A 14,306-nucleotide genomic window follows, 5' to 3' on the forward strand; every position below is an offset into this window, starting at 1 on the left:
GCCCCATCTCTGAACTTCTGCCAAGAGGGCAGCGATGTGGCTCCCCTGCTGGGCAGGACGGGCATCAGTGTCCGGGGCGACTAGACCAAGAGACTGAGAAGCCGGAGGGCAGCTCGCCAGGCTCGGGGCTCGGCCTCCGATCCCAGGGGCTGGTGGTGGCTCCCGGGGCCAGGCCAGGGGGACCAGGAGGCCACAACCTCCCCAGGGCTCCTGGGAGCACCTCCACAGGGTAGAAGGGCCCTTCTGCCTCCCTCGGGACACTGGCCAGGGCGCCCCTACCCCCTGGCGACCTTCCCCGGCTCCCACCGCCACCCAGAGCTCGCCTCTCGCTCATTTTCCCCATGACCCTTTGGGTCCCCTCTGCCCGCTCCAGATGGGCCACCAGGATGGGAACAGCAAGGGCCAGGCCGAGGTCCACACGGCAGGGGAGGTCCTGTTGGGGCAGGACTGTCCCCCAGGGTGCTCCCGATTCAGAACAGCAGCCCTCAAAGAAGCCGCGTGGCGCCTGCCCCCCGGGCGCGCTAGAGGGCCTGAGCTAGAGGGCGTGCGCAGGGGCAGCCTCCGTGGCCTAGGAGGGCTCCAGGCGGATCTCACAGCCTTCGCAGAGGCCGCTCCTGCTCCCTCCAGGCCCCCGGGGTGTCCCTCCCTCCTACCCGGCTTCCCTGCCCGCCCCGGAAGAAGGCGACGTGGGTGCAAACGTCAACAATCTTTTATTGTGGCCTCCCAGAGGCCCGCGGGGGGAGGGGAGCGCCGCGCCGTCGGGCGCGCGACTCTCGCGAGACCGGAGGCGGCGAGAGAAGAGGGAGTAAGGCGGGCCGCCGCCGCCGCCAGCCGGCCCACCGCGGCCCCGCCCATTGGTGCCCGGATGGGGGAGGCGGTAACCATAGCGACGGCCGTTGCCAAGGGCGAGAGCCAATCAGGGCGTCGCCGGGGCCGTTTCAAAAATCTCCAGCGAACAGCCGCCACCGCGGCGCGTGGGGGGAGGGGAGGGGAAGCCGCGGCCCCGCGAGGGACGGTTTCCCCAGGATGTCGGACGCGCGCGCGCGGGCCCGGGGCGCTCACTTGCGCCCCTTGGGCACCTTGGGGACGCTGGGCTTGGCCGCCTTCTTCACCTTCTTGCTCCCGGCCGCCGCCGCCGCCGCTTTCTTGGCCTTGCTGCCGCCACCGCCGCCGCCGCCGCCGCTGCCCTGGTCCTTGGCGGCGGCGGCAGCGGCCTTGGCGGGCGCGCGCTTGTCGGCCGCGGGTCGGGGGTCCGCGCGGCGCGGCGCCGGCTTCTTGGACTTGTGCGCGGCGGGCGCGGGCACGGGCGCGGGGGCGCGCCGCTCGGCGGCCTCCAGCTTCTTGCGGTTGAGCTTGAAGGAGCCGTTGGCGCCCGTGCCCTTGACCTGCAGCAGCGTGTCGTTCTGCACCAGCGCGCGCACCGAGTACTTGAGGTAGGTGCGCCCGTTCTGCTGGTCGAACCACGCCACCTTCCTGGCCTCCGCGTAGATGCGCGCCAGCGACGAGCCCCCGCGCTCGCCCAGCCTGCGGATCGTCTCCACCACCAGCTGGCTGTACTTGCCCGGCTGGTTCTTCTTGCGGCTGCTCTTGCGCTTCGGGGCGGCCGCGGGCCTGGTCGCCGCCCCGCCGCCGCCGCCGCCACGCGCGCGCGCCGCCCTCTTGGCCCTCTCGGCGCCCGTGGGCGGCAGGGCCTCCTCCAGCTCCACCGACATGGTGGCCAACGGGTTGGTGGCGGGCGGCGCGCGGAAGCCGGGGGGCCGCGCCGGGAAGAGGAAGGCGAGGGGCCGCGGGGGGCTCGGGGCGCGCGGCGGCTCCAGGCGGGAGCGGCCGCGGCCGGGCCTGGGGCCGGGCGGCAGGGCTGGGGACGGGCGGGCCGAGCGCGATCGGGGAGCCGGGGCGAGGGTCCCGGGCAGCTCGGAGGCTCGGGGAGGGTTCGGGGAAGGTTCGGGGAGGGCTCGGGGGAGCTCGGGTTCGACGCGCGCCGCTGCTGCCGCCGCCGCCGCCGCTGCTCCGAGGCCGCCGCGCCGTCCGGGCGTGCGCGCTGCGCTCTGGCGGGGAGCGCGCTTGGCGCCGCTTTTATAGCTCGGCGGCGGACCGCGTTGAGAACAACAACAGCCTGGTCCGGGGCCAGCGCCGACTTGTGCTTCTTGGAGTCCCTTTCCCGGCCGCTGGCTGCCCGCACGGTGTCCCTACCGCGCCTCCGCGACCGCAGCGATGCGCCCCGGACTCGGTCCGAGCTCCCGGCACCGCGCAGAGGCGGCCTGCGCTCCGGATGCGCTCGGCAGAGGGGCCCGGAGAGGTGCACCCCAGGCTGCGGGAGCGCTCGAGAAGGGGGGCGCCCCGTTTGGGAGCGGATAGCGGGGATCCCGGGGGTGGCCCCGCGTCCCGGAGCTCTGCAGATGACGCCCAAGAGGGCGCCACGCGCCACCGAGCCCTGGCCGGGCCCGGGCGCCCCGAGATCGGGCCACAGGACGCGCTTTCGTTTGTCCCAACTAACACAGGGCACGCCCTCCCGCGGCCGGCCCGGGCAGCGCGAGGGGGCGCGACTTCTCCGAGGGGGGTCTCCTCCTGATCCAAAGGGAACGCGCGCCAGGCTCTCTCCTGCGCGCGCCTGGGGTCTTGTGCCTGGGGACCCGGGGGCGGGGATCACCCCAGGACCTTCTGCGGGGACTCTGGCCTCCCTGATTCTCCAAAGTGCCCCATTTGGGGATGCATGAGGAAGGGGACATAGGTTCTCCCCAGAGTCCAATGGGGACTCCAGGGTGGGGTGGGCGAGTGTCAGGCGGGGGGTCCCCAAAAGAGCGTCCCCTAGACATGGGCGGACATAGGGGGTGGTCCAGGATTGCTGACCACGCCCCTCCCGCCTCTCGTCTGGGGAAGGAGATTTTGGCGACAACACGTGGCAGGTCCTGCAGCGGCGTCTCTAGGGGGTCCACCCTTCCTGGGCCTCAGATGGGTCCTCTAGGAGGTGGGGACGGGGCTGGCGCAATTCTGGAGGCCCTGAGCTCGGTGGACTCCCAGTGTTGGGGTGCCCAGGTGGCACGCAGAACAGTTTTCCTTGAAGCTGGGGAGCTGTCACTTGGGGAACCCAAGATCATGGGGGACATTGTGGGGGAGGAAGGTGGAGTTGTCTTTCCAGGTAAATGAAATCCGCTCCACCCAGACCCAAGCGCAAGGTCTTGGCCGTGGCCGAAGGGCAGACAGTCAGCAATCTCTTGAGACCCCGGCATGCCCAAACCATGGAGGGGACAGGTGGGGACAGTCAGGCTGCTACCATGTTGGGATTCCCAGCGAGAGACACAAGCTAGAGACCACTGAGGGCCCCCCAAAGGGTGTGGGTGGGCATCTTTGGGGTTTTGAGCTACAGTCGTCCTCCCCAGGAGATGTCTTCTCCCCCCTCCTGAGTGCCCCACTGTCCCAGGCCCCTGTTCTGTCCCCTAGAGATGAGGAAATTGAGGCCTAGTGGGGAAGGTGACATTAAGTGTGGGATTTTGGGGAAGCCAGGGACATGCGTCCCCAGCACTATGAATACAGAAGACAGGTGACAGCCCAGAACCCTGGAAACGAAGCCAACCCCCTCACCCAGGAAGAAGGGACAAGGACCACCCGGATTTCCTAACAGAAAGGGAAGTGGTTTCCGAAAAGTCCCCCTGGGCTGAGCCCTTGTGACACCAGCCAGCAGAAAGTGTCTTATGGGGACTTTGCCCTTGAACCTGGATTCAGGTCCACCCAGGCCGTGGTCCTGGCCCCGGGTGCCTAGAAGTTTCCATACATGAATGAAAGAGAGGCAGAAAAGATGGGGTCCCTCCCGCCCCCTGGGGGACAGTTATTTTTTGGGGAACAGGTGTCATCCAAGACTGAGCAGAGGTGTCCCCTCTGGGGAGGTGGTTAAGTGGCAGCCACACCTGCAGTGGACCAGGGTGCAGAGAGATGGAACTGGAACGATCGGCAGAGAGACGGCCCAGGACAGCAGGGGATGGGACCGGGCCACCAGGGGCTTGTGCTTGGGTCTCTTGAGAGGTCAAAGGGGGACTAGAGCTGGGGATCCTAGTGGAACCCAAGCCCTGGGCACCTAGGCTTGTTGTTCCTCAGGCTGAGATGTGTCCAGACACTACAGGGAGAGGAGGTCCCTGCGAAGGTGCTGGTAGGCACATTTGCAGCGGGTCTAGTGGGGACAGCCCAATTAGTGTCACTTGTGACACCACAGGCTGAGGAGGTGACTCCATTGGAGACGATCTGTCAGAAAGTAAGGAGGGAGACCAGGGGTGAGTGGGGTCATGGAAGCTAAGGAGGAAAGAGTTTCAAGAAAGAAGGGTCCACCTGACCCCAGTCCAGTCCCCAGGCTGGGTGGGCCAGTGGTCAGCGCACACGGCCACCAAGACCGTCACCGCCCTGAGCCCCTGTGTCCAGACTCTTCATTGGTACTTTACGAGACCTGTGGGAAACATCCGGGTATTTTCTTTTTTCAGTAGGACCTGTCCCCTCGGGTACCCTGAACCCCCAGATAAAGTAGCTCTTCTAACCTCTTCTCAAAGTTATTTTTCAGAAACAATGTCCCCTCTACAAGCCACCCAGGGAAGCAGGACCAGTGGCCCAGAGGAGACCCTGACTTCATGAGAAGGCCCAGGTCTGTCCCCGGGGATGGCCACAGTGGGCCTCCTTCATCTCCATCAGGAGGGGCCTCTTGGGGACCCTCCCTGAGCCACAACGTGGTGATGTCAACCTCCCCCAGCCCCAAAGTAAAGTATTCGGGGTGTCGTGGCTTTTCGGAGGTGACTCCTTGTGATCTCATCTGCTACAAATAAACTCTGTGGCGTCACCGTGGTTCTTGGTGGCCTGTATTCTTGGTCTTTGGTGGCCACCAGGTGGGACACTGTTCGAGGAGACCTTTTTCTGGGGACGGACAACCGTGACTGTGAGGGTAACCCCACCCGGGACAGAGTCGAGGGGCCCAGACTTCTTGGAGGCCGTGGGTGGTGTGGGGCCCGCCTCTGCTATCTTGGGGTGTCACAGCCTGGCGTCTGGGGGTCCCCGTGACTCGGCTGTGGAAGCCAAGCGATTTCCCCTCCCAGCACAGCAAGGGCCACCAAACCTGGGGACCAGACTTCTGGTGTCTGTTGTGGTGGGGAACTGAGGCCTGAGTTCGAGGCTGTGCCCAGGGAGGCAGGGAGGCCAGAGCTTGGGCTGGGCTCCTGCCAATCCTGGCATCCCCTCCCGGGTCACTCTGCCAGGTGACCCAAAGTGAGCAGGGCCCCAAGGGGTCAAGAGAAATGGCAGAGCAGGTCCTGACTGTGGGCCCTGGGTCCCCACCATGGGGACTCTGGGTGCCCAATTAATTAGGGGGCTCCTGGCTGGGTCCTCGGCCTCCTCTGTCTCTGGCGGAGCTCAAGTGGGGGACATGATCAGCTAATGACCCCTCCCCTGTCCAGTCCCCTCCTGCCAGGGCCCTGGATGCCCCCAGGCTGCACCCTGGTCTCTGTCCTCTGTCCGTGGATTCCTGTCACATCCCTCCCGAATGTCACCCTCTGCTCTCTGCCCGAGTGTCCTCGAGCGCAGCTTCCAACACAGAAGTCTGTCCCTGGGGAGTCCAGAGGGGTTCCCAAAGAGGGGGTCCTCAACTCGGGGTGACCGGGTCCTTAACACCATAGAAAAGGTCTTCTAGAAGGTTCCAAGGCTGAGGCAGGGACATTTGGGAAATCAAGGGAGCTTGTGGGCCATCTTGAGGGGGACATCTGCTTTTGGGGTCCCGGGCTCTTCTTTTAAAGGAAGCATAGGCCTGTGGCGGGGCTGAGGTGACCGTGACATCCCCTCTCTGGGTGGCTCAGTGGTCCTGCTACAGAGAAAGGCCACTTGTCACAGGGCCCAAGGGACCACGGATGTCCTGCCAGAGAGACTCCGGACCTGTCGCTCAGGGTAGCAGGCCTCAGTTCATGGAAGGGACAGGAAAAAGGGACAGGGGACACTCTCTAGGGACCATCTGCCGCTGCCGCACTCCAGTTTTATTGGGGAGGGGGGTCCCAGAGAAGTTTCTAGAAGGTCCCGCCCAGGTCCACCTCTTGACTTTTGACTGACAGCGGGGTGACATCAGACTTTCTAGTCCCCACCGAACATGAAAACTCTGGGTCCCCTGGGCCCAGGGGTCCAGGTGGCCCCTCGTTCTGGGCATTTTTCTGAGGAGTGACTCCTATTGACTCCAAGGCCCGGTGACAGGGACATGTCACTGTGTGGAGCTGGGGAATCCAACCCAGGGCCTCAAGCATTCGGGCCAGGCCTCCCCTCAGCCCCACGCCCAGCCTGGACACTGCTTTTTGGAAAGAGAAGATTCTAGAACATCAGCCCTGGGCGTGGGGACCCAGGGAGAGGGGAGGGGACGTCACTTCTGGCCGGACAGTGGATTTATGACCGACCCGCGGGTCCTGGGTCAGCTTCCTCTCAGGGTCTTGATGTTCTGGTTACCAAGGGCCACTGGGGTCTGTGACCAGGGTTTGGTGATAAAAGGAGGGTCCCAGGACACCTCTGGGCTGTGACGGATCTTGAAACAGTCATTTTTGTCTTTAGTTCTTGAAACAGTCATTTTTTTCTTAAGGCAATGTCATTTCCTTGTGGCTGGTGGAGAAAGGTTTGGACCTACGGGCCTCCGTTTGTATATTCCAGGTGCTTCTTGTCACACTCCCCTCCCTGGTCCTCTCCCTGCCACCTAAATATCAGGGAGAGGTTGTGTCCATTATCTGATCAATAGGGATGTCCTGACCTTAGTAGTGTCTCATTTAAATTCAGTTTTTTGGTTTTTGATCTTTATTTTTATTTTTTTGCTTTTTGGTCCACAGCTGTACCAGCCAGTCCACACCTGTGGCTTCTACAGTCTGTCCTGCTGCATTCCCCGTCTTCTGCTATGCTTTGAGAACTCCCTTGTCCATGGTTCAAATCTGTGACCGTTTTCCTAGTTATGACTGCTCCTGTGTCCTCAGGATGGGGGTCTCTATTAGTTTTCTGTCATCAGATCATCTGCAGATTTCTGACACCTAAGGACTATTTTTAAATGTTTTTAGCTGTAGGTGGACACAAGACCTTCATTTTATGTGGCGCCGAGGATCGAACCCAGGGCCTCACATGTGCTAGGCGAGCACCCTACCTCTGAGCCCCAACCCCAGCCTGGTCTTAATTTTTTTTTTTTTTTTTTTGGTACCAGGGATTGACCCCAGGGGCACTCCACCACCAAGCCCTGTCCCCAGCCCCTTTTTATATTTCATTTGGAGACAGGGTCTCACTGAGTTGCTCAGGGCCTCGCTCGGTGGCTGAGGCTGGCTTTGAACTCGGGATCCTCCTGCCTCAGCCTCCTGGGATTATAGGTGCAGCTTGAACCATGTCATTACCGTAGCCCAAACCCCTTCGAGTCTTTCCACGATGTCAGAATTGATAAATTCCCAGGGGACCCTAGTTTCATCAACTTGTGGGTCCCCTGGCAGTCAGAAGCTAGACTATCAAACGTTTTTAAATTTCCAATCTGAATTCCTAATATCTATTTTCTTTTCTTTTTCTTTTCTTTTCTTTTTGGTACCAGGAATTGAACCCAGAGGCACTTGACAAAAGAGGCCACCCCTTTTTATTTCTTAGTTTGAGACAAGGTCTTGCTGAGTTGCTGAGGCCCTTGCTAAGTGGCTGACGCTGGCCTCCAACTTGTGATCCTCCTGCCTCAGCCTCCCGAGTCGCTGGGTTACAGGTGTGTGCCACTGCACCCAACCAGGACGATTTTCCTGAGTGAATGGGAGACAGAGAAGTGGCTTGGGGAGGCAGAGAGTTTGCTGAACTTGAGCTTCACACTTTTGATATCTTCTTTGTTCTTCCTTCTGGGCCTCTCTACTGATTATCATTATTATTATTTTTTCTTCTGTCCTGTCACCTGGGCGGAGAGGCTCCAATGGCTGTTCATTAGACTTGGGGCAAGATTTTCACGGGTCCAGGTAGCAGCTGCCCTGCCACGGCTCCCCGCAGGCTGAGCCAGCCTGGTCTTTGGGTTCCCCACGGGTCCCTCAAAGGCTCCCCCAACCCCAGGGCCAGGCAGGGGGCTGGGGGCTGTGGACCTCAGAGTCTCTGCTGTCAGTGAGCATGTGGCCCAGCTCTTTGTCAGCTGCAGCCACCCTGGGTGGCCCTGCTCCAAAGGCCCCCAGAATCCCCTCCTTTTTCTTGAAAGCATTTTTTAGAAAACACACCTGGGACATTAGCATATTAGTGTTTATTAGCATATTTAGTCTCAGCCTGTGCTGACAAGCTCCTGCGACCTCAGGTGACCTCGGGACCCCTCAGCCGGGCTCTCCACAGACTCACTGGCTGCAGGAGTGACCGGAAGGAGGACTGGGAATCAGGAGCCCCTGGCTCCCCATAAGTGTGACAGGACTCAGTCTTGGTCCCCTAACCCCGCCTCAGCCCTCCTCAGCATGGGCCCTGGTACGTGGTACTGGGAGGACCCTCAGGCTTTGAAGGTCTGGTTTTTCAGTCTCAAGGGGACATTAAAAGTCCCCTAAAAGAGCTTGGGCAGTCAGAGTGCAGCAGGCAGGCCTTGGGGACAGTGACAGAGGACAGTGACAGAGGGGAGGCCCCCCGCCAGTCCCAGAGGAGGGAGCCCACCTGTGGTAGAGACCCGGTGTCTGCTTTTCCCCAAGGTGTTTTAGGACCAGCCTCTGCTCAGGGCTGGCAGGAGAGGAGACAGGTTTGAGAAGGTCGCCTTTAAGACGAAAATGTCATTGTGGAGTCCTGAACAGCAGTTAGGTGGTGGCCCTGGTGCCCCCTGTGTCTGGCCAAGGGGACCTAGGGTCCTGAGGAAGCCCAAATGGATAAGCCAGACATCCAAGGCCCCAGGAGATGGAGGCTGAGCCCCAGAAAACAGAGGCTGAGCCCTGGGGGTCCCCCCTCCAGGCCTGGGGGAGCCAAAGGGACTTCACCCCGAAACTGGGCCAGAGCCAACTTCCAGGGGTGGCAGGAGAAAGGACATTGACTTCCAGGGGTGGCCGGTGGAGGAGAAAGGAGTGTCCTGTTGGCACAGTCACGAGTGTCCTGTTGGCACAGAGTCACGTTCTTAGCCTGAGGTCACTTTCAAGGAAAAGTGTCCCCAAGGCCTGACCCCAGGCTACTGCTTGCACTGGTGATCCTGTAGGAGAGGGACAGTGGCCGGCTGTCCCCCAGGGAGCCCCTGGCTTTGTGAGAGGTGGGACTTTGAACCTTGAGCACGCACCAGCCACTCTCTCCAGGAAGGATGTGACAAACCCTTTGTCATAGTCACACCGTCCCAGGACCTCCTTAGAAATGTCTAAGGAAAATGTGGCCACCTTCTACTGAGGTCACTCACAGTGTGAAACCCACATGGTGCAAAGAGAAAAGGTTCCCAGCCATTGTCATCGCACTCCTGCCTGCTTGGTGGCCCTGCCAGCATGGAGCCCCCAGAGTCCCCAGCAGAAAAGGGCCCTCATGCATCTCCAGGGGACCGTCCACACTGCCCCTGGGGCCACCTGTCTTCTCCTGTCCCTGGCCGCTCAGGGGGTGAACCCACATCCAAAATGCCCCTTTGGACAGCTGCAGAGTGGCCCGTGGTGTGGCCGCCTGTGCCCAGGGTCACTCCCCACAGGACAGAAATGTCTGCAGGACTCTCACAGGGAATTTCCTCTCTGGTGGCCTGTGACCGGGCCCCCCTGGGTCCCCGACTGTCCTGTCTGCACACCTCTGTCACGCTCACATGCGCGTGCGGGGCCCCAGGGCTCGTGCTGTGTGTCACTCTCTCTGGGGCCACCGACAGCCCAGCAGCCCTTCTTTGGCTCTTGGTCACTTGTGGCCTGGTCACTTCTGGTCTCCTCACCGCACCCCCCACCCCCTGCCTTCGTTTGTCATGCTTCTTCCCATTACAAGCCACCTGCAGCAGTGCTGAGGTCCCTGTCCCCTCCTGCCATGCTCCCAAGGGTCTCTGGGAATTGGCCTTCCAGAAACTTCCAGGCCTCCCCCCCGCCCACCCTCCAGGCCCTGCAGGAAGCTCCCTGGTGGCCCCTGGGTGACACAGCGCTTCTGACTGGTTTCCCTATTCTGCATCCAGCCCGGGGGCCTGGGTGCCAGGAGGGAGGGACAGGGGACACTCCCTGGGGAACCCTGAGCCTCGTTCTGTGCTAGGAAACCTCCCGCTGTCCCCACCCTTGGGCAGGAATGCTGGGGACAGCAGCCCAGGGACGTCTCCTGGTCTGCTCTGTCCGCCTTCAGACCAAAGCCTTCTCAGGATTTTCTGTCACTTTGGGGGCAAGGACCTCCCCCCTCCCAGGATGCTCCTCCCCCTGGTTCCAGCTCACAGCCACCAGAGGGGACTCCATGGGACACTTCAGCTCCCCCCAGACCCCTCAGTGTGACCCCAGCCTGGCCTCTGCTTCCCTCATGAGCAGGATCTGGGACCCGATGGCCCTGGGGGCCCCAAGGCCAAGTCACGTCTGGCCTCCGAAGTCTGGAAGAATAGGACATCTTCCCAGGGGACCAGGGAGGGGACTGGGGGGACCTTGGGAAGGTCCCAGCACCAGGACAGAAACTGACAAAGAGAAACCAGCTTCTTTTCAATGAAAGTGTCCCCGAGGCCTGACTCAGGCTGGGCCATCGGGGCTGGTTTGTCTCCCTGTGTTATCAGGGGACAAGGAGGAGGGGACACTCCAGGGCACGTCCCCTAGGGGTACCCCAGAGAGTAGAGTTGGCAGCAGGGACAGAGCCCCAGGTCCTAGCCCCACTGTCCAGGTGAGAAAACAGGCTTGAGAGAGATTGGGTACTGTCCCCTGGGCCACCCGACCGGGAATAGATAGCAAATCCTGTGCTGGTGACCTGATTCCAAACAGTGTCCCCTCCCACAGCCCCGCACCCGCTCCTTAAAGCCACTTTCTAGGTCTGCTTTTATCACTTTCTGAAATGATCCAGGGTCACCCCCCCTAGAGCAGGGACTAGTCCCTCCCACGGCTGCACATGCCTGGCCCGGCACGTAGTAGGCCCTCAATAAATATTTGTTGAATGAATGAGATGGGGTTCAAGGTCAGGGGACACACCTAGGCGCCTTGGTCCCCCCCCCCCGCCAGCGGGCCCCCCAGGGACCCAACTCCAAGTGCTTGCTCACTGGGTCCCCCGGGCCACCTGGCCCTTGGGTGGCACCTTGTCTGAAGACCCAAGAGCTTCCTGGGACCTGGCCATCTAGGGGAGCACTTAAAAGCCACCTGGGGGGTGTCCCTGGCCACCTGAAGTCAGCCCCCGCCCCTGCCCTATCCCCATCTCTGTCGCCCGCCCTCTGTCCCCAACTGCCCCTTTCTCCATGCTTAGTTCACTATAGTCTTCTCCACAAAGAGGCGGCCAGACGGCTAGGGGGTGGGACACAACTGGGGTCCCCCGCTCTCCTGCCCAACCCCCCAGCCACCTGGACCCCAAGCCCCCTTTTCCGGGGTCCCTGCTGACCTCTTCGACTTTATCTTTGGCTGTCCCCCGCCCTCTGCAGTGTCCTTTCTGTTTCATTAGATACCCTCCGCCCCCAGGGACGTGGCTGTCCCCCCTTCCCCAGAGCCCTTGCCTGTCTTGTGTTAACGTAAAGTGACGAGAATCTAGAAGTGACCCTCAAACGTCCAGGACCCTTCCTTGGTGAAGTCCCCAACCCAACCCACCCCCCGTCCTAGACGCTGCCCCACGGGACCCTCCCAAATCTGTTCCCTTCATTTCTTCCACCTTGAAACAAGGTGGCTCCTTTCTGGAGGTGGCCCTTGAGAAATGGTTTAGAGTCCCCAGGGTCCCCTTGTGTCCCCATTTTACATGAAGAAGTTGAGGTCCAGAGAAGAGTTGGGGCCTGCCCGGGTTTGGGGGGGATTATACTCCAAGTCTGATTCCCAGTCCAGTGATCTTGCCCCATCCGACCCCCTCAGACCACCCCTGTCCCAGGAGGTCACAAGGCGGGAGACAGCAAAAGCCACATTGGGGGACACGGGGTGTGGGGGGGTGGCACACTCAGCCTGGGACAACCACCAGGGAACGCAGTACCCTTTCTCACTTGGAAACAGCCCGGGGGTTTGGGAAAGTCTCTAGGTGGGTCTTCTGTTGTCAGAGCCCCAAAGCCAAGGGCTTTCTGGAACCTTCTGTGGGTGTGGCCCTGACCCCTCACACTCTTAGCAAGGACTTCCTTCCCCCCATCCCATTTAGAATATAATCAGATGTCCCCCCCACAGCTTGGAAATGGCTGGGGGGAGTCTGGGTCCTGGACTGCCACCTTGGTGGCTTTATTTCTGTCCCCTGGACAGCGCAGCCAGCCCCCAGGGCAGGGCTTGTGCCCTGCTGTTCTCTCTCTTCGAAGACTTTCACAAGCCTCATTCCTTTAGTTAATGTCACCTCCTCCAAGAAGCCCTCCCTAAACACCCCATCTGAAGTAGGGTGACCCTTCCCCAATCTTATCACTTTTCCATGTTTGTCCTTCATAGCACTTATCACTCTTTGGAGTCCCCGTCCCCCCCCCCCATTTATAGGCCACTCTCTGGCCCCACCAGAAGGTCAGCTTGTTGGTGGGTCACCCAGGAGGTCCTCTGTACCTGGCACACAGTAGATGCTCAATAAACATTTGTTTGAATAAATGAAATACGCAGGTCCCACAGGGGCCTGGTCTTTTCTGCGTGGGGACAGGGACAGAGACAGCAGACTCTAGCCACAGGTCACCTTCGTGACCCTCCTGCTCTTCAGATGCCAGCAGAAGGGCCGGGTACCTTGGTGGCTTGGAGGTCAAGTGCCCCCCCCCCCGCCCTGCCCTTGCTGGGTGCCTTCGCTGGGCACCTGAAGGTGGCCTGGAGCGGGTGGGACCCTGCGGGCCACCCAAGTTTGCTGTGATCGGGAGGCCACTTTGGGTCTGCGGGGGGGCCCTTTTTTGGGGAGCCCCTTTTTTGGGGGGGAGGGTAATTCCCAAAGGACCCATGACAGGCCGCAGAGGTGCAGCCAGAAGCGCCCTGAGCCTTCCAATGAATAGTTTTGAGGTCCTTGGGGACATCCCGGAAAAGTCATCTGAAAGACGTCGGGGGGGGGCTGACCCCGGGGACCCGCCCAAGGACGGCGTTGTCTCTGTTTTAGGGGGAAGCAGCGGTGGCCATCCCTGGTCCCCTAAGCCACCCCGAAGGGGAGAGGGCAAGTCCCCGCATCGGCCCCAACCGGGGAGCGCGCGGCGGCTGCTCCAGCGAGAACTGAGGTCCAGGGCGGCGGGTGCGGCAGTTAAACGTTGGGAGCGCGCCCCGCCCCGCCCACTCGGCCCCGCCCACAACCCCACTAACTCGGCCCCGCCCCCGCCAACTCGGCCCCGCCCACACCCCGCCCCGCCTCGCCCCCCGCCGACTGCACCCCGCCCACATCCCCGCTGATTCGGCCCGTCCACACCCCCGCCGACTCGGCCCCGCCCACACGCCCCCCCCGACGATCGGACCCCGCCCAGCCGACTTGGCTCCGCCCACATCCCCACCGACTAGGCCCCGCTCCGCCCTCGCCGACTCGGCCCCGCCCACACCTCCCTCTCACAACGACTTGGCCCCGCCCACACTTCCTTCGACTCGGCCCCGCCTCGCTCCCGCCGACTAGGCCCCGCCCACACCCCTGCTCACCAGGACTCGGCCCCGCCCCGCCAGGCCCCTGGTTTCCATGGAGACCCAACCTTCCCTCCCAGCCCTGCGCTCCGCGGCCGCGCCAGGGCAGCGCCCGGGACAACCGGAGCGCACCCTTTCCACGCCCAGCGACTTACTGCTTCGCACATTCGGCTAATCACAAAGCCACCATGTCGCTTCCCGGGCCCCTTCTCTTTTTTCCTACCAGGAATTGAACCCAGGGGCACTCAACCCCTGAGCCCCGTCCCCAGGGTCTCGACGAGTTGCTCAGCACCTTGCTTTTGCTGAGGCTGGCCTCCACCTTGCGATCCTCTTGCCTCAGCCTCCCGAGTCGCTGGGATGACAGGCGTGCCCACCGTGTCTGGCTCGGGCCCCTTCTCCAGCGGCTTTGAGGCCGGAGAGGGGAGCGGGAATGTTCTATTTTAGCCAGGAGGACGGGGTTGAGGATGGGGTTCAGTGGTCCTAGCATGCGTAGGGCCCCGGGTTCGATCCCCAAAACCGAAACAAAGGGATCAGAACTGAGCCAAGTCTCTGGGAGTTGGGTCCTGGGTATAGCAGGACCGGAGAGACGAGGTTTCTGTTTCCCTGGGGTGGGTTGCCTTGGGCATGTTCCCCAGGGCTCAGTGCAGAGCTCTGAGCTCGGAAGGTTGGAAATCCACCCTTCCCAGGATAGAAGCCCGTGGG

The 14,306-nt window shown here is 61.8% G+C and overlaps 1 protein-coding gene across 1 annotated transcript; it reads right to left on the bottom strand.

Moving 5' to 3' along the window:
- Window positions 1-691: 691 nt before the first annotated feature.
- Window positions 692-1,839, bottom strand: LOC124108496 (histone H1.10). Its single transcript, XM_046466957.2, has one exon. The coding sequence runs from the start codon at window positions 1,710-1,712 to the stop codon at window positions 1,059-1,061; it is 654 nt and encodes a 217-aa protein (XP_046322913.1). The 5' UTR covers window positions 1,713-1,839; the 3' UTR covers window positions 692-1,058.
- Between the last annotated feature and the right edge of the window lie 12,467 nt (window positions 1,840-14,306).

Source organism: Marmota monax, unplaced genomic scaffold, assembly GCF_021218885.2.
Source record: "Marmota monax isolate L192 unplaced genomic scaffold, Marmota_monax_Labrador192_F-V1.1 WCK01_AAM20220418_F8-fsc00249, whole genome shotgun sequence".
In the NCBI taxonomy this organism is placed as follows: Eukaryota; Metazoa; Chordata; class Mammalia; order Rodentia; family Sciuridae; genus Marmota; species Marmota monax.